This window comes from Salmo salar, chromosome ssa02, assembly GCF_905237065.1.
Source record: "Salmo salar chromosome ssa02, Ssal_v3.1, whole genome shotgun sequence".
NCBI lineage: Eukaryota > Metazoa > Chordata > Actinopteri > Salmoniformes > Salmonidae > Salmo > Salmo salar.
In genome coordinates, this window is record NC_059443.1 from 7,271,538 (window position 1) to 7,294,577 (window position 23,040).

Consider the following 23,040-nt stretch of genomic DNA (forward strand, 5'->3'; position numbering starts at 1 on the left):
AAAAGGGACATTTTTGTTTACTCAAATGGACATTGGCTAGTAACGGTCATCAACCACATGGACAGATTATTTGTGTTGTGTAATGTATATGGATACTGTTCTAGTCCTCCAAATAACTTACTTCTAGAGGAAATTGAAGAAATTCTTAAAAGTCTTCTGAGAAAATGTCCATCCAGTCAGATTATAGTTGGTGGAGATTTTAATATGGTTTATTCTAATGAGACTGATAGATTGCCTCATAGGCCTAACATTGGTGTGAACAAGTTAGTGAATTTCTGCCAAAACCTGGACTTAATTGACATATGGAGAGTAAAAAACCCTGGAGAGATACAATACACATGGAGTAATAGAGATCGTTCTTTACAATCAAGAATTGATTTGTGGGTGATTACCTCTACAGTGTTGGGCTCAAGACTAGAGGTTAAAATACTGCCTGCAGTCCTGACGGATCATAAAGTCATATGGTTGACTGTAAGAATGTGCAGTAATGATGGTAAGAAATACTCTGGTCATTATTGGAAATTAAAGAACTCATTGTTATTGCATCATGATTTAAAAAATGTGATTAAGAATCTAATTTCTGTTCACTGGAGTTTACTTACATCTAATGCAGAATATGGGGAATATTGGCAACTGCTGAAATTTAAAATCCGCTCAGCCTGTATTACTTATGGAAAACGGCTTGCTTTAAGAAGGAGATGTGAGGTAGCTGAACTCTCTAAGAAAATTGCCGATATCACAGAAATTGAGCATCTTGATCTTAATGAGAAAGCTAAATTGAATGATTTACAGAATCAACTAGTGTCACGACTCCAACCGAGGGTGGCTCCTCTCCCTGTTCGGGTGGTGCTCGGCGGTCGTCGTCACCGGCCTACTAGCTGCCACCGATCCCCTTTTCCTTTTATGTTGGTTTTGCCTTAATTTGTTGCACCTGTTGTCTATTAGGTTGATTAGCTGGGCTATTTAAGCCCGTCTTCCCGCCTGTTCTGTGTGCGGGCTTGTTGGTTCTTTTCCACTGTGTGCTGTGTAGTGGATTGTATTTTGGGACCTTGTGTTGTGGATTGTATTTTGGGACCTTGTGTTTTGGTATGCCCTGCTGTTTTGGGCGATTACTCTTTTGTGGTGCGTAATAAAGAGCACTGTACTGAACGTTTCTGCTTCCTGCGCCTGACTCCACACCCACGATGCCCAAACATTACAACTAGATACATTGTATGAGGAAAAGGCTAGAGGAGCTTTCATAAGATCCAGAAAACAATGGCTTGAAAAAAGGCGAAAAGAACAGTAGATACTTTTTTAATTTGGAAAAGAGGAGAGGGGAACTCAACACACTTCGGAAATTTAAGATTAATGGGGTTACCACTGAGGATAGATAGTTGTTATCAGACTTTACCACTAAGTTTTATGAGAATCTTTACTCCTTAGATAACAATTTGAGTGACTCTAAGGATCTCCTTGATTCTATAGAGAATGTTAATTCGGTTAGTGAAGAATTCAATCAGTCTTGTTGCCAAGATTTATCCATTATGGACATCCAGTACGGGGTTGCTCAGTTAAAAAAGAACAAATCTCCAGGTTGTGATGGATTAACCTCTGAATTTAACAAATCCTTCTTTGAAGAAATAGCACCTTTTTTACTTGAAACCTTTAAGGAGGCTATAAAGAAGGGAGAACTACCTGCCTCTCTGAAACAAGGGGTTATTACTCTTATACCTAAACCACACAAGGATCTCTTAAATATTGATAATTGGCGTCCAATCACACTCCTTAATAACGACTACAAAATTATAGCCTTAATCTTTGCAAAAAGGTTAAAGTCTTGCTTAAATGATCTGATTGATGAATGTCGATCAGGGTTTATGAAAGGGCGCCATATATCTAATAATCTGAGGCTGGTGTTAGACTTGGTTGAGTATTGTGATCTATTAGATGACTTCCCTGTTATCCTATTTTTGGATTTTCAGAAAGCATTTGATACAGTAAGTCACAATTTTATCTTTGATTGTCTTAAGCATTTGAAATTTTGTCGTTTTTTTATTGATGCTATTAGAACTGTATAATGGTGGCAATAGCTGTATCAAACTCTGTCATGGAACATCCTCAAGGTTTAACATTTACAAAGGAATACCAAAAGGTTGTCCAATTTCACCTTTTATTTTTTGTTAGTATCTCAAATGTTATGCTCATTAGTTCATAAAAGTCCATTTGAAGGCATTACATTCCAGGCCAGAGAGATCAAGATATCTCAACTGGCGAGTGACACCTCACTTTTTTTGAAAAATGTGTCTCAAGCTAGATTAGCATTGGATATCGTGAAGCAGTTCTCCAAAATCTCAGGTTCGGCATTAAATCTTTCCAAATGTGAGATGTTTGTTTTGAAAGGAGCTGTCAATCCAGCAGATTGTAACATTTCTGAAAAAGATACTGTAACCTACCTCGGTGTAAAGATCACCAAAAATCTTAAGGCTATGAATGATCTTAATTTGAACCCTGTAACTGAATCTGTCAACAACAAAAAATTGTCCTCATGGTTAGGGAGGGATTTAAGTCTTCAAGGAAGGATGCTTTTATCCAAAGCTGAGGGGCTATCTCGTGCATCGTCGTGCATCCTATCTTTTTTCATCTATTGCCATTCCCAAATCCACTTGCTGTACCTTAGATAGGCTTTTGTACAACTTCATATGGAAGAACAAGCCACATAAGATAAAAAGAGATGTTATCACCAACAGGGTTCGTGATGAGGGTCTAAATGTCTTAGATTTCACTCTCTTTAATCAGATATCAAAGGTCAACTGGATTAAAAGATACATAAAAAATCCTCATAGTTTCTGGAATATTATACCTCATTTTGTTTTTCAGAAGTTCGGAGGGCTTCATTTTTTACTACAATGTCCATATATTGTGGGTAAACTTCCTGTGAAACTGGCAGATTTTCACAAGCAGGCTTTAATGTGCTGGGCTTTGTTGTATAAACACCACTTTTCTCCTCATAAATGTTTTATATGGAACAATGGGTCGATATTACATAGAAATAAGATGTTATTTAACCATAAATGGTTCTCGAAAAACATTGTCCTTGTCAGCCAATTAATTAATATTAGTGGGAATCTATTTACATGGAGAGAATTTATGGAAAGATACAACTTAGAGGTTTCAAGCAAGGAATATGACACTGTTATTAAAGCTATACCTAGTGGGATAAAAACTTTACTTCAGAATAATACATATTTTGGAATATCTCCGATTGTAAGCGATATTCAGGTGAATGGCATTGGTCTACTACATACGAAATTCAACAATCGTTTATTAAGGGATATTTTCTACAGGAAGTCTATTCCCTCTGCGATATTTTGTTGGGCTTCATCGTTTGATGTAAACTGGCGCCGTGCTTGGCTCACTCCACACAAATTTATGGTGACCAATAAAGTAAAGGAGATCTCCTTTAAGATAATCCATAGATTCTATCCGTGTAATAGCTTGATTTCTAAATATATACTTGATGTTAGGAGTGAATGCAGTTTTTGTGAACTTGAAACTGAATCTATTGAACACTTATTCTGTAATTGTTTATATAGTGAAGTGTTCTGGACTGATGTAAAAATATATCTTGGCCTCAAATTGCATACAAAGTTTGACATATTATTTTACTACACTGATTCCACAATTGAACGTGAGTATGTCATAAATCTCTTTATTTTATTAGGAAAATATTTCATGCACAAATCAAAATTTATGAAGAAAAATACCCTTTTCTTAATTTTTTTATCTGATTTGGAAAACTATTGAGAGTCTTTAAAACGTATACAAAACAAAATGTCAAAGACATGTATTCGCTATATGTCTGTATTTGATTTGATATTGTGGAATAGTTTTATTTTATTTTTTTGTAATTTCTTTGGAATCCCTCTGGCTGTTATGTTTATGTTTTGCATGTTACTGTTAAAATAAAATTTAATTTAATTAAAAAATTAAAGTAAAAAAATAAAAAGAAACTGTGGGGTGTTTGTTACTGTCACGTCCTAACCAGCAGAGGGATGTTTGTTTTGTATGGTGGGGGTTTTGTGTGTGTTGTAGAGGGGTGTTTGATTTATGTGTTCCTGGGTTTTGGGTGTATGTTCTAGGTTAGTATGTTCTAGGTTGTATTTCTGTATTCTGTCTAGTTTAGGTTTTCTATGTTTAGGTTTGGGCGCTGGACTCTCAATTGGAGGCAGGTGTTTCTCGTTGCCTCTGATTGAGAGTCCTATATATGGGTAATTGTTTGGTGTAGTGTTGTGGGAGATTGTTCTTGTTTTTGCATGTGTGAGACTGACAAGACTGTTTTGTTGTTTGTGCGGTCTTTGTTTGTTATTTTGGTGTTCTCTTGATTTAAAAAATATCAAGATGAGCATCCACATTCCTGCTGCGTTTTGGTCCTCCATTCCCGATGACAACCGTTACATTTACAAACAATCCGAGCGCCAGGTGATAAACATTAGCTTCGTTCCACAAGCAGAAGTTCCAGAAACTTGGACGTTGCCAGTCTGGACGTTATTACCAAGCTAGATAGTTGGTGGGAAACAGTGGGAAAGCTAAAAATACATTTAAAAAACTATATTTTATCATCATGATGGAATGTCGAGAGGGGAGGAGTCGCCGTTGTAGCACGGCATTTCTAGCAATTTAGCTAGGTAGCCATTGTCAAAAGAAAATATAACGTTAGCCAACAAAATTGTGCAACCTAGCTAGAAATGACATGTTTAACTAGCTAGCTATTTATTTTTTTAGAATACCTCACCAAATTGAGTAGTAATCACAACTTTGCACCGCTTTTCTGATTAATAGGCTAGGTACTTGCAGTTAGCTAGCTAGGTAGAATTTCGAACCCGAACACCCCGTGTGGATTTGACGTCGGCAGTGCTTGATGTTTTTCAGCCAAGACGAGAGCTGGAGCTGTTTGTTATACTACTACTAAATTACTACTACTACTCCATTACTACTGCTACTACTACTACTCCATTACTACTGCTACTGCTACTACTACTACTACTCCATTACTACTACTACAGTACTGCTGGCCAGTCTTCTCTCACCTTCTCCTGCAGGCGTTCCATCATGGCTGCAAGGTGGGCCTCCCGGTTCTCCTTGATTTGCTCCATCTTCATGGTGAGCTTCTCCTCCGCCATTTTGCTGAAGTTGTTGTTCTCTTCCATGGCCTTGAGCAGCACATCCCTCTCATGCTCCCTCTTCTCTGCCAGGGCCCTCAGCACCTGGGCCTCCTGGGACTGGACCACAGAGAGACCATGGATGTCACCATAGAGTTGGCATCACTAGAATGGTCAAAGCACCTCAGACCACAGTAATTTGACTCGTACATTCAATATGGCTGCCGATCCATCCACCACGGAATATGAACTTGAATGGGACAGCTGTTCTGTTGATTCTAATTATATGGATATTAATTATTATATCAACATGCAGGGCCATGGGGTTGCCTACTCAAAGATCTAGAATTTTATACACTCTAAGGAAAAAAAGGTGCTATCAGACAGCAGACATTTTGGTTGCGGGTAGAACCACGGAACCAAAAAGGGTTCTACTAAGGGGACAGCCGAAGAACACTTTTGGGATCTTATTTCTTAGTGTACCGCAGTTTTATCATTCTAGTTCTATAGTTCTACTACTCACCCTCCTCCGGTCCTCAGCTGCCTCCAATTTCTTCTGGATGTCCTCTAGGGACACCTCCCTCTTGGGGGGTGAAGCGATGCTGTGGGCCGCATCTGACACCGGGGAGGGGGGCTTCAGAATCACCTCAAAGGCTTGGCCCGACGCCCGCTTGTTGATTGGCTTCACATCCATGTCTGAAAACAAGTGAAAAAGTTTATAATTTGTTTCTGTGGTCTGGTCTTCTGGGTTCTGGTCTTCTGGGGTCTGGTCTTCTGGGTTCTGGTCTTCTGGGGTCTGGTCTTATGGGTTCTGGTCTTCGGGGGTCTGGTCTTCTGTGTACATTTTAACAAATCGGCCGATTAATCGGTATCGCCGTTGAAAAATCATAAACGGTCGACCTCTAGTACATAGCTACCTCGTACGCCTGCACATCAACTCAGTACTGGTACTCCTTGTATATAGCCATGATATTTTCTACTCCCTGTATATAGCCATGTTATTTTCTACTCCCTGTAAATAGCCATGTTATTTTCTACTCTCTGTAAAGAGCCATGTTATTTTCTACTCTCTGTATATAGCTGTCACGTCCTGGCCAGTATAAGGTTAATTGGTATTGTAGTTTGGTCAGGACGTGGCAGAGGGTATTCGTTTTATGTGGTTCGGGGTGGTGTGTTTGTTGAAGGGGCATTTGATTTAAGTATTCCGGGGTTTTTGGGCACTGTTTGGTTTTCATGTATTCTATGTTTAGTCTAGTATGTCTGTTTCTATGTTTGGTTAATTGGGGTTGGGACTCTCAGTTGAAGGCAGGTGTTGTCTATTTGCCTTTGACTGAGAGTCCCATATATTAGGGTGTGTTTGTTATTTGTGGGAGATTGTTCTGTGTTAGCCTTGTGCCTTGCAGACTGTCAGTTGATCGTTCGTTCTCTTGTTTGTTGTTTTTGTGTTCGTTTTGATTTAATTAAATGTTCAAAATGAACAACCGCATGCCTGCTGCGTTTTGGTCCTCTTTAACCGACGACAAGCGTGACAATAGCCATGTTATTTTCTACTCCCTGTATATAGATAACATGGCTATCTTCACTGTGTATTTATTTAATCCTTGTGTCACTATTTATATTTATTTTTTATTTGTTTTTATCTTTTAACTCTGCATTGTTGGAAAAGGACAAGTAAGCATTTCACTGTTGTTTACAGAGCATGTAAAATAATAAATGGATTAGATATCTTATCCCATCTTTATTTCCCTTAACTGTGCTCTCAGTATAGAAGCCTGGCAGTGTTGGCTGTGGCCAGAGGCAACAAGGATGGCTCTTTCCTCATGTCCAATGCACTTCAGAAGTTGAAAAAAGGGCAGCGATGTGTCTCTTGGAACCCTTTTCCCCTTGACCACTGGACTGGTGAGCAATATGCCTGTCATATGATACAAATGAGATATATGATTGGAAGATGCTATGTAACATAAAGAAGTACCCTAGATTTGAGATGACACACGAGCCATGATAACATCAGAGTCCTGTTTTATGAAGTGGGATGTTTATTTAAGGCACCCGCTCTCAGTTGAATGCATTCAGAAGTACAACTGACTTGGTATCCCTTGGGGATATTGCATCAGAATAGAAGGTTCTGGATAATATGAGCCTTTGATTGAATTAACTGAGAGAAGAAATGTATTTGATTAAATAAAAATGTATATCCTAAAATAGTTGTCTGATTTAACCCTTATCAATTAGTGAGGTTTTTTTCTTCGTGTTTGATTCCAGACCCTTTGAACAAGGTGGGAGACGCCCCTTCCTCTCGCCTCCTCAGTGTCTGCTCCAATCACAGCAGTGTTTCCTGCCTGCTCGGCCACGTTGTGCAGCGTGCTGTGGAGATGCTGAAAGCAAGGGCCTACCTGCACTGGTACCAGCACTATGGTGTGGAGGAGCAGGACTTTCAGCAGGCTTTGGACGCATGCTCAGCTGTCATGCAGGAATATAACACTCAGTGACATCCTGTTAGGGCTGCTAATAAAAAGTCAAGCAGCTGTCTGTCATATATGTCTGAAGAATGATGGCAGTGTTGGAATGGAAACCAGTCATAAGGTCAACTTAACACTTGTGTGAAGTGAACATGATGAAGCACTATGGACTTCAATTCAGAGCCATAGAAGTAGGTTATGGCTTTGCTTCAATGGTCATTGTACAGTCAAATATTCCCAATTGTTTTTTTAAATAGTTTTTTAAATCCTTTTTCCTGTCTCAGGTGTTGGATGATATTAAATATTTAATTTGTAATAAAATGTGTATTTCAGATGTCTCACAAATGAATAGCCCATAAAGTAAACCATCTCCCCCAAAGGACATGGGCGGAACAATCTCCATATTTTGTTCTTCAGTCACTCTGAGAATGTGCTGTGGCGGGCAGGCCGCAAGCAATGTTGGCAGTTGAGGAATGTTGGGACAGGGATACAGAAAGGTGGATTTCTGAGGAGGAATTTGAGGGAGATGGCGATAAAAAATGGAGATTGGGTGTTGAAGAAGGTTGGTGTCAAGTGTGAACAGAGTGAGCTGCGTTCTGGAGTGTGTTATTTCATAGTTGTGATGGCTTCCCTATTATTCTACAATGTAGAAAATAGTAAAAATAAAGAAAACCCCTTGAATGAGCAGGTGTGTCCAAATTTGGACTGGTACTGTGTGTGTGTGTGTGTGTGTGTGTGTGTGTGTGTGTGTAAATATATAAACACACACTACCGCAAAGTAGGTGGCGGCATGCACAAACAAAATGTGTGAACGCCATGATGCCAAAGAAGAAGAAGAAGAAGAAGAAGAAATGACATGCGAGATCTGCTTACTTCACCCTCTAGGCTTCCGTATTTCTAAACGTGTTTGAAACTCGAAGGGCAAAATCTATTCTTTCCTGCCATCCTTTAGTTTTTTTTGTCAAATTTTATAAGAAATAACTTTTTCTCTCGCTGCCTGTGTAAGTTCTCTCTTAGGATGGAATTATCATGCTAGCGTAGCGTTATTTTACGAGTAGCCAGGCTGCAAGGCCCTGCTAGCTACGCTAGGTGCCATGTAGCTAGCTAACGTTAAATTGCGACGTTTTTATAATAATTCAGTTTTTAGTGTTGTATGGTGTATTTTGCTTGTGCATTTTCTTAGGTAAATAAAACGCTGACAATGTGGGTGTTAAGCTGTGAACTAACCGGCTAGCATACACAGTGGCTAGCTAGCTAACGTTAGGAACCCTGCTATGGTGGGCTGTGTGCTAGTTTCCTCAAGTAATGGCATAACTTTTGGTTTTTCTAGCTAGTTTCGCGTATCCTGATTGTTCTAGCCAGATGTGTGTCTTGCACTGGTTGCTTTGTGACGGTTCTCTTCTCTCCATTTAACTTGGCTTAAATGAAATGTCGCCGTCCAATTATGTTAATGGTCGATGATTATGAAACCCTGAATCACAGTGTGCGACTGGGAATGGACATTTTTATATCGCGCGCCGTAAAAAGTCCTCTATCTAGTTTACGCAAATTATATTTTTAAATGTGTCAGTATATGTTTGCGTTAAATCGACCAATGGCCTGTGTGTGCTCGACATTAAATGTATTTTGTGGCATGACGTTGTTTTGACTAGTATCAGTCACAGTAGGGTACCAAGTTTAGCTCTGCTGGGTGCGGGCTGTTTCTTTTTGATTTGTGCAGCAGAACGACCAATCATGCTCAAGTATGCCAGCTATTACTCTTATGCCTATGGTGCATTTCCAATAGACTTTACCCCGGTGTTTGGACTGAAGTCATAAGACTTGTTTTTTCCACCTCTGAGGCCTGGCCCCAAAAAATCTAAAGGTCTTGGGCCGTGAACCTACTCAGACTTGGGACCAGACCTGGGAAAGTTTGACTTGTTTTTTCCGAACATGGTTAACACACCTCACGAAGTAACTGTTCCAAGTCCTTAGCCGTAGTGATGGAAACACGTTCCTTATTAGTAATACACCAGGGTGTATGGACTGGAGTAACAACACTGCCGTATTGGAAAAGCCCATATCTGACTCTCTGTGGACTGATGCATATCAAAGAAAAGGATTAAAGGCACGGACAGAAAGCACGGGGTGGCACAATTCTATCCAGGCGGAGCGGTCGGTGGTTCTCGTGCACATGGAAGCCGCTCAGCCAGAGAAAATAGGATTCTGCTCTTATTTTTCAAGGGGTGCCGTTGTTCACCAATCACAGTAGAACATGTAGCCTGCGTGGTGATACATCAACACTTACGTCCAACAGCGGGATCAGCTAACTTGCCTGCTGGCAAACACTTGTCAGTTTAGAGTCACGTTTAACAATACCATTCCCCCCCCTAATCCATTTTTGGATTTATCGTTTCTGTTGCGTGTAAATACTTTTTTATGAATGCTTATGGCGTTATAGCGTTTCTTCATTCGTACGTCGATAATGTTTATTTCGTTGCTATGGTCACAGTCTTTGGAACAGCTGCCGGAGACACTATCCGCTTTGATTTCAGGGACAAGTGGTGTACTCAGAGGGGTACTAGGCCATATTCCGCTGTCCGAAAAGTGCTTAACTATGTCCATGGCTAATGTCATGCCCATCTTTATCAATGATGGTGTATGGTATGTCGAGATGTAGGCCTAATGATTGATGGGTTATTGCTAGATATTAAGTATCTACAGAAATTGGTTAATGCTGTGCCTTTCGGTTTTTTGTGGTTTGGGTATTCTGATGGTCTGAATACATGCCTGTTTCTGATATAGATTGGAGAGTTTCTGGCAAATACACGATTTCATTCCAGGGACGCAGAGAAGAAATACACTATATATACAAAAGTATGTGGATGCACCTTCAAATTAGTGGATAAAATCGAGCACATGGCCGAGCAGCCGCACACGAACCTAAGATCACCATGCGCAATGCCAAGTGTCGGCTGGAGTGGCGTAAAGCTCGCGGCTATTGGACTCTGGAGCAGTGGAAATGCTTCTCTGGCGCGATGAATCACGCTTCACCATCTGGCAGTCCGATGGACAAATCTGGGTTTGGCGGATGCCAGGAGAACCCTACCTGCCTCATTGCATAGTGCCAACTATAAAGTTTTGGGGGAGGAGGAATAATGGTCTGGGGCTGTTTTTCATGGTTCGGGCTAGGTCTCTTAGTTCCAGGGAAGGGAAATCTTAACACTATAGCATATAATTTCATTCTAGATTATTCTGTGTTTCCAACTTTGTGGAAACAATTTGGGGAAGGCCCTTTCCTGTTTCAGCATGACAATGACCCTGTGCACAAAGTGAGGTCCATACAGAAATGGTTTGTCGTGTGGAAGAACTTGACTGGTCTGCACAGAGCCCTGACCTCAACACCGTTGAACACCTTTGGGATGAATTGGAAGGCAGACTGCGAGGCAATCCTAATTGCCCGACCTCACCAATGCTCTTGTGGCTGAATGCAAGCAATTCCCCGCAGAAATGTTCCAACATCTAGTGGAAATCCTTCCCAGAAGAGTGGAGGCTGTTATATCAGCAAAGGGGGGACCAACTCCATATTAATGCCTGTGGTTTTGGAATGACATGTTCGACGAGCAGAGCTCCACATACCTTTGGTCATGTAGTGTATATGTGACTTAACGAAGGAGAATATTGCATGAAACTTGTGAACCTTTTAACACTTGATCCAATTGAATAGTTGTAAAGTGAAGCCTGGAATCGTAGATTGGAAGCCTGCCATTATACTATGGTGAAGGCTCATACCTGATGCATTTAATGTATGCACAGCTGATTTGAGATGGAACAATCCGTGAAAGGGACATCCAGTTTAATGGTGGGAACTTTGTCACTCCTGGAGACGACATACTAATCTTTCAGATGTTAGAATCTCCGACCTACCGTTGTTGCCTGTAGGCCTGTACATTTTTTTATGGTGTTTCCATTTTGTAGTGGCCTAAGTGTCGTATTGGGACCTTCAGATTTGTGCACAGCGTAATCCTTTCAGAACGTTTTCAGTTGCTGTTTTCATTCTCAAGGTGTCACCTGTTTTGGTGATGTTATAGTGGAATGGTCTGGAGAGCATTGGTGAGCTGGACACAGGACTGTTCTGCAATAATGCTATTATGTACCCCTCTGTCTACAGGTGCTGTTGTTTGTGCTGTTGTCGGAATGGCGGTGGTCATCCGTTTACAGGGGCTCAGAATCACTGCAGGTTCTGAGGACGTTCGCAATTTCTTCACTGGCCTCAAAATCCCAGATGGTGGGGTGCACATTATTGGTGGGGTGCGTGAGGAGGCTTTCATAATCTTTGCTTCCGATGAAGACGCGAGGCGGGCGATGACCCGTTCGGAGGGATCCATCAAAGGTTCTCCGGTTCGCTTACGGCTGAGCAGCAAGTCAGAAATGCAGGCTGTTCTCAAGCAAAGTATAAAACCTGAGGTGACCAAAAAGAGGCCGTATAAGGAAGGTTTCAGAAGACCGGAAAAAGAAGGCAGGAATGAGGAACCTGGAAGAAAAGAGCGCGTGGAGATGGGCAGTAGATCAGTGTCTTACAGTAACGTACGTAGTCACGCCCGAAAGCCTTCCTCACAGCCAAGCTGTCAAGATGACTTGTATTTGCTTATGCAAGGCATGCCTTTTGCTACGACCGAAGAGAATGTGAGAAATTTCTTTGACGGATTAGTGTTGGAGGACATTATTATGATGAGAAATGACCGCGGCCAACCAAATGGGAAAGGAATTGTCAAGTTCGAATCCAGACTGGATGCTAGAGAGGGTCTGAAAAGAGATCGGCATTACATTGGAGCGAGGTTTGTGGAACTCTATGCAAGCTCAGAAGAGCAGTGGTTTAAGGCAGGTGGTGGTGTGGAACCTGCTAAAGACAGCAGTGATAAGTTTAGAAGAGGGCCTTCGTCAGCTCACACTGAGAGGTATCCTCCAGACCGTGCTAGGTCTCGCTCACCAGTGGCCTACAGGTCTACAAAGTCCAATTCTCCTCCCAATGAGGAGTTCTGTGTCTTGGTGGAAAACCTTCCCTACTTAGTGGAGAAGAGGGACATAAAGGAGATCTTCCATCATGCAGACCTCAAGTACGATCAGATCCTTCACCTTCTTGACAGGTATGGATCAGAGACAAGCTCTGTATTTGTGCTGTTCAGAAGCCTGAGGGACTACTGTGCTGCCTTGACTCTTCACAAGCAGAAATTTCTCAAACGAATTGTGTACATCTCTCCTATCTCGAAAGAGAAAATGGTCGCCATGCTAGAATCTGGGGAAAATCCAATGGATGGTGCACCACCCTCTGAAAGGTCTTACAGCAGATCTCAGGAAAGGCTTCCAAGAGAGACCGAGAAGGATGCGTGTGAATCTGAGAAGATTTGCCTGTATGTGCGAAACCTGCCTTTCGACGTGCGCAAAGTTGAGATTGTGGACTTCTTCCTAGGCTTCAGGATCTCAGAGGAGGCTGTTGTTTTGCTGCTTGACCATGAGGGCAATGGGCTTGGAGAGGCTTTGGTGATCTTTCAGACTGAGGTGGAGGCTATGAGGGCACAGTCTCTGAATGGGCAAGAGTTTCTTGGAACAAATGTCATCCTGAAATGCATTTCTCTGGCTCAGATGCGTGAATTTGGTGTTGGTGAACCTGCAGTGACAGAGCAACAGATGGAGAGAAGCTCAGAGAGGTACTTGGCCAGGAACAGTGAGGCGATGTCCCATCTGTACACTGATTACAGGGTCAACCCTGATATAGGCCATCTTCCTATGAACGACCTGCAGGTTCATATTCATGGAGGCAGCAGTCTGGGTCTGAATTCTCACATGATGGAAAACCCTGTTCTGCTTGACAACAGGGGCAATGGCTCTGCTCATAGACATGGAGGCTATGGACCTTCTGCACCGCAGCAGTTTGATGGTCCAACATGCCTGAAACTGGTTAATCTGCCTTGGACTATCAGAATTGAAGAAATCTATGATTTTTGCTTTGGATATCGTGTAATTCCTGGATCGGTCTCATTGCAGTATGACAACAAAGGGATTCCCAAAGGCTCAGCAACGGTTGTTTTTGAATCTCGCTTGGAGGCGTTAATGGCAGTTGAGGAATTGAGTGGAAGACCAATAGGCAACAGAAAAGTAAAACTAGTTTTTGTGTGAAATTTGTCCTCCGTATAGAACATGAAAGAACCTTTTTGGGCTTTAAATTGTGACGTTTTAGGAAGAACAACTCGGACTGTATTTGGTTAGTTTGGTGGTTCCAACAGATGGCGACTGAACAATTTTTGATTTTAAAAATACTGTGTGTGTGTGTGTGTGTATAGCCTTCTACTCCATGTGTAACGGACAAACCTTTTGTCTGTTTTTTCCCCCTTAAAGAATAACAATTGTTTTTGTATTTTGCCCATCGCTTGCTTGCTATGTAGCCTGTTTCTGAAGCTTTTTCTTTTAGTGAAATTTGCCTGAAATTGTATTTTCTTTAACAGCTGGGTGAAGGTAGAACTTAATTTTGCAACTATTATTTGTTGAAATGTTTATTGCATTATATAGTGTAAAAGTTGTCCATTAAACTTAGTGGAAATTCTTTGATTAAAATGCATCATGTTATCGTCTTTGAAGATTGTCTAAGATGTTTTGTTGTATGATAAATACTGCATTGCCCATGGTCCTATATATATATTTTCCTGTGGTCAATCTGGTGGTCTTTGGGCTCAGAATGGCCTTGAATGCCATGTTATTTTGCTTTAGCTGGACACACACACACTCAAATGGTTAAGTATCTATATATGTTAGGTATTCCCCAACTCATACGTCAAGTTATGCAGGATTTAACACAAGCAAAGGGTGCAACTCTGTCTGCATTAACTCCCTTTTTATTTTATTCTGATGCAGATGTATACATTTTGGTTGTCAGGAGCAGTGAGAATAAAATGTTTAGAATGCAGGAGACTTTCACACTTAACTGAGAATCTGTGAATTGCACCTACATTACTTCCAGCTACCCAATTTCCAGAAGTAACCAAGAGTTGGACTACGGTGCACCATGTTAACTATTCTCACAGAAATGGTTTTCCACTTTAAACCTTGAAGTAATAACTGGGTGGCCGGTAGCCTAGCGGTTAGAGCATTGGGCCAGTAATCAAAAGGTCACTGGTTCGAATACCTTGGAGAAGGGCCCTAAGAATTGTCAAGAACTTCGGTTCATTCTGCTACCGCATGGCAAGCTTGGCCTCCCGAGTGGCGCAGCTGTCTAAGGAACTACATTTCAGTGCTTGAGGCATCACTACAGACACCAAGGTTTGAATCCAGGCTGTATCACACCCAGCCGTGATTGGAAGTCCCATGGGGCGGCGCATAATTGGACCAGCATCGTCCGGGTTTGGCCGGTGTAGGCCGTCATTGTAAATAAATATTTGTTCTTAACTGACTTGCCTAGTTAAAGGTTAAATATATATATTTTTAAAAGCTGTACCGGAGCGCCAAGAAGGGCACCAAAAGGCTCCTGAACAGCTTCTACCCCCAAGCCATAAGACTGCTGAGAAACTCGTACGAACACTTTCTCACATAGCACATGCTGCTGTAACTATATCCTGATCGCCTAGTCTCTTTTACCCCTACCTACATGTACATATTACCTCAACTACCTCGTACCCCTGCACATTGACTCGGTAACGATACTCCTTGTATATAATATATATATATATAGCCTCATTATTTTATTGCATTACTATTTACTTTTTTGTGCTAATCCCCCTTATTTTTTAACTCTGCATTGTTGGGAAAGGGATCGTAAGTAAGCATTTCACGATAAAGTCTACACCTATTGTATTCGGCGCATGTGATAAATACAATTTAGATTTTTGACAAGGTGTCGATGTGCCCTTGAGCAAGGCACTATACCTTAATTTGCTCCAAGGGCGCCGTACTACTATGGCTGACCCTCTAATACAACACATTTCACTGCAGCTATCCGGTATATGTGACCATTTGTTTTATTTTTTAAATCAAATGACTTGATATAAAGTCACCAAAAACACTCACAAACTTTTACAGATGCACAATCGAGAGCATCCTGTCGGGCTGTATCACCGCCTGGTACGGCAGCTGCTCCGCCCATAACCGGAAGGCTCTCCAGAGGGTAGTGAGGTCTGCACAACGCATCACCAGGTGCAAACTACCTGCCCAGGCCACCTACAGCACTCGATGTCACAGGAAGGCCAAAAAGATCATCAAGGACATCAACCACCCGAGCCACTGCCTGTTCACCCCGCTATCATCCAGAAGGCGAGGTCAGTACAGGTGCATCAAAGCTGGAACCGAGAGACTGAAAAACAGCTTCTATCTCAAGGCCATCAGACTGTTAAACAGCCATCACTAACATTGAGTGGCTGCTGCCAACATACTGACTCAACTCCACCCACTTTAATAATGGAAAAATGTATGTAATCAATTTATCACTAGCCACTTTATATCATATAATGTTTACTTACCCTACATTACTCATCTTTTATGTATATACTGTACGCTATACCATCTATTGCATCTTGCCATCTTGATGTAATGTATCACTAGCCACTTTAAACAATGCCACTTTATATAATGTTCTCATACCCTACATTGCTCATCTCATATGTATATACTGTACTCTAAACCATCTACTGCATCTTGCCTATGCCGTTCGGCCATCACTCATTTATATATTTGTATGTACATATTCGTATTCATTCCTTTACACTTGTGTGTATAAGGTAGTTGTTGTGAAATTGTTAGGTTATATTACTTGTTAGATATTACTGCATGGTCGGAACTAGAAGCACAAGCATTTCGCTACACTTGCATTAACACCTGCTAACCACGTGTATGTGACAAATACATTTGATTTGATTTGAATATGATAGAGAATCAATTTTAGGTGAATGAAAGGGGCATGCTGACAATGCATTGAATTCAGTGGTCATTTGTTGGGCTACAATAGTTAGTCATGTATTTGTTACCATAATTTGGCTGATATGTATTTAGGATCATTTGGCAGTTTTGTGTGTTTTATATTACAGTAAATGTGGATAAGGGCCTATTCTCTATATTAGAGGTCGACCGATTATGATTTTTCAACGCCGATAGCGATTATTGGAGGACCAAAAAAGGCCGGTGCCGATTAATCGGCCGATTTATTATTTTTTTTATAATGACAATTACAACAATACTGAAAGAACACTTATTTTAACTTAATATAATACATCAAAATCAATTTAGCCTCAAACAAATAATGAAACATGTTCAATTTGGTTTAAATAATGCAAAACAAAGTGTTGGAGAAGAAAGTAAAAGTGCAATATGTGCCATGTAAGAAAGCTAAGGGTTAAGTGCCTTGCTCAGAACATGGGAACATATGAAAGCTAGTGGTTCCTTTTAACATGAGTCTTCAATATTCCCAGGTAAGAAGTTTTAGGTTGTAGTTATTATATTATTATAGGAATTATAGGACTATTTCTCTCTATACGATTTGTATTTCATATACATTTGACTATTGGATGTTCTTATAGGCACTTTAGTATTGCCAGTGTAACAGTATTGCTTCCTTCCCTCTCCTCGCTCCTACCTGGGCTCGAACCAGGAACACATCGACAACAGCCACACTCGAAGCAGCATTACCCATGCAGAGCAAGGGGAACAACTACTCTAAGTCTCAGAGTGAGTGACGTTTGAAACGCTATTAGCGCGCACCCCGCTAACTAGCTAGCCATTTCACATCGGTTACACCAGCCTAATCTAGGGAGTTGATAGGCTTGAAGGGGTGGAACGTTCCAACAGGAATCTGTTCCAAAAAACGTAAAGTAAAAGGTTGCCAACCAACAACGCATACAAAGTAGCAACACATACAAACCTAGCTAACTAGCTGCCGAATAGGCATCAACTCACCACGTAGCTTATTCTTAATGTTTGTCCATAGGCAAACAGACATGTGAGGACAGACATTTTTCGGGAATAAACATGATGAGTGAAAAACGCAATGAAATAGACCACTCCCTACCCGGTATCTTATGCTGCCGCTATACAACTTTGTATGCGTTGTTTTTTGGAAACCTTGTTATTTACAAAGTTTTTGGAACAGATTCCCGTTGGAACGTTCCACAAATTATACCCACCCAGGTTGAAGTCATAAACAGCGCAATGCTTGAAGCACAGCAAAGGGCTGTTTGAATGAATGCTTACGAGCCTGCTGCTGCCTACCACCGCTCAGTCAGACTGCTCTATCAAATCATAGACCTAATTATAATATAATAAACACACAGAAATACGAGCCTTAGGTCATTAATATGGTTGAATCTGGAAACTATCATCTCGAAAACAAAAGTTTTTTTCTTTCAGTGACATACGGAACCGTTCCGTATTTTATCTAAAGGGTGACTAAGTCTAAATATTCCTGTTAGGCATTGATGTTTATGGTTAGGTACATTGGTGCAACGACAGTACTTTTTTTTCGCAAATGCGCTTGTTAAATCAACACCCGTTTGTCGAAGTAGACTGTGATTCAATGAAAATTAACAGGCACCGCATCGATCATATGCAACGCAGGACACGTTAGATAAACTAGTAATATCATCAACCATGTGTAGTTAACTAGTGATTATGTTAAGATTGATAGTTTATTATAAGTCTAATGGTAGCTAGCAACTTACGTTTAACAAGCCTGTTAATCCTTGTGGAGTGCAATGTAAGGCAGGTGGTTAGAGCGTTGGACTGGTAACCGAAGGTTGCAAAAACGAATCCCCCCTGAACAGCAGTTAACCCCCGTTTCTAGGCCGTCATTGTAAATAAGAATATGTTCTTAATATGACTTGCCTAGTTATAAAGGTGTAAATTTTGTATTTTTTTTTATTCGGCAAATCGGTGGCGGAAAATACTGATTACCGATTGTTATGAAAACTTGAAATCGGCCCTAATTAATCGGCCATTCCGATTAATTACTCTATATAGTGCTTTAGCACCCTATCCTCTATATAGTGCTATTTAGCACACTATTCTCTATATAGTGCTATTTAGCACACTATTCTCTACATAGTGCTTTAGCACCCTATTCTATATATAGTGCTTTAGCACCCTATTCTATATATAGTGCTTTAGCACCCTATCCTCTATATAGTGCTATTTAGCACACTATTCTCTATATAGTGCAACAGTAAAGCACTATAGGGAACAGGGCGCCATTTTAGACACAACCAAAGTCACTATAATGGCACCTATAGGAGATAACATTGTCATTATGCTGTTTATTGACTGTGGAATAAAGATCATTCATACAGGCTTGCTTCACACTGACAGTATTAAATCCTTTTCCGAGCCAGAGCGGCCCATACAGAACATTCATACAGGCTTGCTTCACACTGACAGAATTATAGCCTTGTCCGAGCCAGAGCGGCCCATACAGAACATTCATACAGGCTTGCTTCACACTGACAGAATTATAGCCTTGTCCGAGCCAGAGCGGCCCATACAGAACATTCATACAGGCTTGCTTCACACTGACAGTATTAAATCCTTGTCCGAGCCAGAGCGGCTCATACAGAACATTCATACAGGCTTGCTTCACACTGACAGTATTAAAGCGGCAGGTAGGTAGCCTAGTGGGTAGTGGTTGGGGCGGCAGGTAGCCTAGTGGGTAGTGGTTGGGGCGGCAGGTAGCCTAGTGGTTAGAGCGTTGACCTAGTCACCTGAAAGGTTGCTAGATCGAATCCCCAAGCTGACAAGGTAAATATCTGTCGTTCTGCCCCTGAACAAGGAAGTTAACCCACTGTTCCTAGGCTGTCATTGTAAATAAGAGTTTGTTCTTAACTGACTTGCCTGGTTAAATAAAGGTAAAATAATAAAAATCCTTGCCAGAGCTGCCCATAACTGATCATGAATTTCTGTTGAACTTGAGCGCTACTAATGAATTCTATCATGATCTGATAACAGTAAGCTAATGGGCATTAGCTAAAGGATAGATGCTACTCTATCTTAATAGTGTTTTAACTGTCATTATTACGAGGAAGTCAACACTTCAATAGTGACGGAAGGATTTAGAAGAGACAGGCTGTGTCCAAATTCAAAATGGCACCCTACTCGCTTTGGATCAGGGCTCCATATGGCACACACAAAGTCTCTACCTCAACACCAACACCAAAATGAATACCTACTGTTTAACTATCACCCTACTGTATTAGGTCCTAGTAGCCCTGACTTCACTAAGGTACAGCATCAGAGAGCTAGAGAAAGAGCTCTGTCCAAAGAAGACTGCAGATTGTCAATACTGATTAGCCAACTGCTGCAAAGGCCAGCAGCGTGTGGAGCAGCCCATTGCTGCAGGGCTGACCACTCTCCCAGCCTGCTGTCTGGCGGCCCACTGCTCAAAACAGCCTGCTGCCACATGTCATCAGAATCACTAAGATCCAATGGAACTGCATGAATCCATTTCCATTCCATAATAGAATGTAGGCCCTACTGAACATAGAATACATTCCGGCACTATGGAACCCCAAGAGCAAATATTTCTAGGTAAAACAGAGATCAGAGAACAGGAAGTAGGCCTATGGCTTTTAAGTGTTGGCTAATTCTATTGTCAGACTAGACAGAAAAGAGAATCAATTATTTTGGATAATCAATCACTTTTACAGTTCCACTGAGAAACAACTCAGAGAAATGTCAAGACATAAAGCAACAAATAGTTTTCTCTCCCCCTTTATTGTGTGTTATGTTGACATATAACAGTTTAATTCAGTGTAGAATCCTTCACTAAAACAAAATACTCTAGTCCTTATTGTTTTGCATTGGCATATCATGGCTGATATTAATGACAAGGCCCTTATTCATTTATACTTTTTGTTTAATATCTTAAATGTAACCCACATTTACTGTAATATAAAACACACAAAACTGCCAAATGATCCTAAATACAAATCAGCCATATTATGGTAACAAATACATGACTAACTATCCTAACAAATGACCACTGAATTCAATGCATTGTCAGCATGCCCCTTTCATTCACCTAAAATGTATTCTCTATCATATTCAAATCAAATTTATTTGTCACATACACATGGTTAGCAGGTGTTAATGCAAGTGTAGCGAAATGCTTGTGCTTCTAGTTCCGACCATGCAGTAATATCTAACAAGTAATATAACCTAACAATTCACAACAACTACCTTATACACACAAGTGTAAAGGAATGAATACGAATATGTACATACAAATAAATAAATGAGTGATGGCCGAACGGCATAGGCAAGATGCAGTAGATGGTTTAGAGTACAGTATATACATATGAGATGAGCAATGTAGGGTAAGTAAACATTATATGATATAAAGTGGCTAGTGATACATTACATCAGGATGGCAAGATGCAGTAGATGGTATAGAGTACAGTATATACATATGAGATGAGTAATGTAGGGTAAGTAAACATTATATGATATAAAGTGGCTAGTGATACATTACATCAGGATGGCAAGATGCAGTAGATGGTTTAGAGTACAGTATATACATATGAGATGAGTAATGTAGGGTAAGTAAACATTATATGATATAAAGTGGCTAGTGATACATTACATCAGGATGGCAAGATGCAGTAGATGGTTTAGAGTACAGTATATACATATGAGATGAGCAATGTAGGGTATGAGAACATTATATGATATCAAGTGGCTAGTGATAAATTGATTACATCAATTTTTCCATTATTAAAGTGGGTGGAGTTGAGTCAGTATGTTGGCAGCAGCCACTCAATGTTAGTGATGGCTGTTTAACAGTCTGATGGCCTTGAGATAGAAGCTGTTTTTCAGTCTCTCGGTTCCAGCTTTGATGCACCTGTACTGACCTCGCCTTCTGGATGATAGCGGGGTGAACAGGCAGTGGCTTGGGTGGTTGATGTCCTTGATGATCTTTTTGGCCTTCCTGTGACATCGGGTGCTGTAGGTGGCCTGGGCAGGTAGTTTGCACCTGGTGATGCGTTGTGCAGACCTCACTACCCTCTGGAGAGCCTTCCGGTTATGGGCGGAGCAGCTGCCGTACCAGGCGGTGATACAGCCCGACAGGATGCTCTCGATTGTGCATCTGTAAAAGTTTGTGAGTGTTTTTGGTGACTTTATATCAAGTCATTTGATTTAAAAAATAAAACAAATGGTCACATATACCGGATAGCTGCAGTGAAATGTGTTGTATTAGAGGGTCAGCCATAGTAATACGGCGCCCTTGGAGCAAATTAAGGTATAGTGCCTTGCTCAAGGGCACATCGACACCTTGTCAAAAATCTAAATTGTATTTGTCACATGCGCCGAATACAATAGGTGTAGACTTTATCGTGAAATGCTTACTTACGATCCCTTTCCCAACAATGCAGAGTTAAAAAGGGGGATTAGCACAAAAAAGTAAATAGTAATGCAATAAAATAATGAGGCTATATATATATATTATATACAACGAGTATCGTTACCGAGTCAATGTGCAGGGGTACGAGGTAGTTGAGGTAATATGTACATGTAGGTAGGGGTAAAAGAGACTAGGCGATCAGGATATAGTTACAGCAGCATGTGCTATGTGAGAAAGTGTTCGTACGAGTTTCTCAGCAGTCTTATGGCTTGGGGGTAGAAGCTGTTCAGGAGCCTTTTGGTGCCCTTCTTGGCGCTCCGGTACAGCTTTTAAAAATATATATATTTAACCTTTAACTAGGCAAGTCAGTTAAGAACAAATATTTATTTACAATGACGGCCTACACCGGCCAAACCCGGACGATGCTGGTCCAATTATGCGCCGCCCCATGGGACTTCCAATCACGGCTGGGTGTGATACAGCCTGGATTCAAACCTTGGTGTCTGTAGTGATGCCTCAAGCACTGAAATGTAGTTCCTTAGACAGCTGCGCCACTCGGGAGGCCAAGCTTGCCATGCGGTAGCAGAATGAACCGAAGTTCTTGACAATTCTTAGGGCCCTTCTCCAAGGTATTCGAACCAGTGACCTTTTGATTACTGGCCCAATGCTCTAACCGCTAGGCTACCGGCCACCCAGTTATTACTTCAAGGTTTAAAGTGGAAAACCATTTCTGTGAGAATAGTTAACATGGTGCACCGTAGTCCAACTCTTGGTTACTTCTGGAAATTGGGTAGCTGGAAGTAATGTAGGTGCAATTCACAGATTCTCAGTTAAGTGTGAAAGTCTCCTGCATTCTAAACATTTTATTCTCACTGCTCCTGACAACCAAAATGTATACATCTGCATCAGAATAAAATAAAAAGGGAGTTAATGCAGACAGAGTTGCACCCTTTGCTTGTGTTAAATCCTGCATAACTTGACGTATGAGTTGGGGAATACCTAACATATATAGATACTTAACCATTTGAGTGTGTGTGTGTCCAGCTAAAGCAAAATAACATGGCATTCAAGGCCATTCTGAGCCCAAAGACCACCA

General features: G+C 41.0%; 2 protein-coding genes and 1 long non-coding RNA gene across 3 annotated transcripts; 2 read left to right on the forward strand and 1 right to left on the reverse strand.

Annotated features, from left to right (window-relative positions):
- Positions 1-4,751: 4,751 nt before the first annotated feature.
- On the reverse strand, positions 4,752-5,943 carry LOC106595001 (stathmin-2-like; the record flags this gene model as incomplete). The annotated part of the gene is made up of 2 exons (XM_014186384.2): positions 4,752-5,261; positions 5,665-5,943. Coding segments are annotated over 2 exons (501 nt in total), but the record flags the coding sequence as incomplete, so codon positions are not given.
- An 830-nt stretch (positions 5,944-6,773) lies between these two features.
- On the forward strand, positions 6,774-8,285 carry LOC123727787 (uncharacterized). Its single transcript, XR_006759669.1, has 2 exons — positions 6,774-7,040; positions 7,404-8,285. It is a non-coding gene; the product is annotated as an uncharacterized lncRNA (long non-coding RNA).
- A 141-nt stretch (positions 8,286-8,426) lies between these two features.
- LOC106592872 (RNA-binding protein 12B) lies at positions 8,427-14,214 on the forward strand. The gene is made up of 2 exons (XM_045696933.1): positions 8,427-8,601; positions 11,751-14,214. The coding sequence occupies exon 2, from the start codon at positions 11,777-11,779 to the stop codon at positions 13,754-13,756; it is 1,980 nt and encodes a 659-aa protein (XP_045552889.1). The 5' UTR covers positions 8,427-8,601; positions 11,751-11,776; the 3' UTR covers positions 13,757-14,214.
- Positions 14,215-23,040: the final 8,826 nt, after the last annotated feature.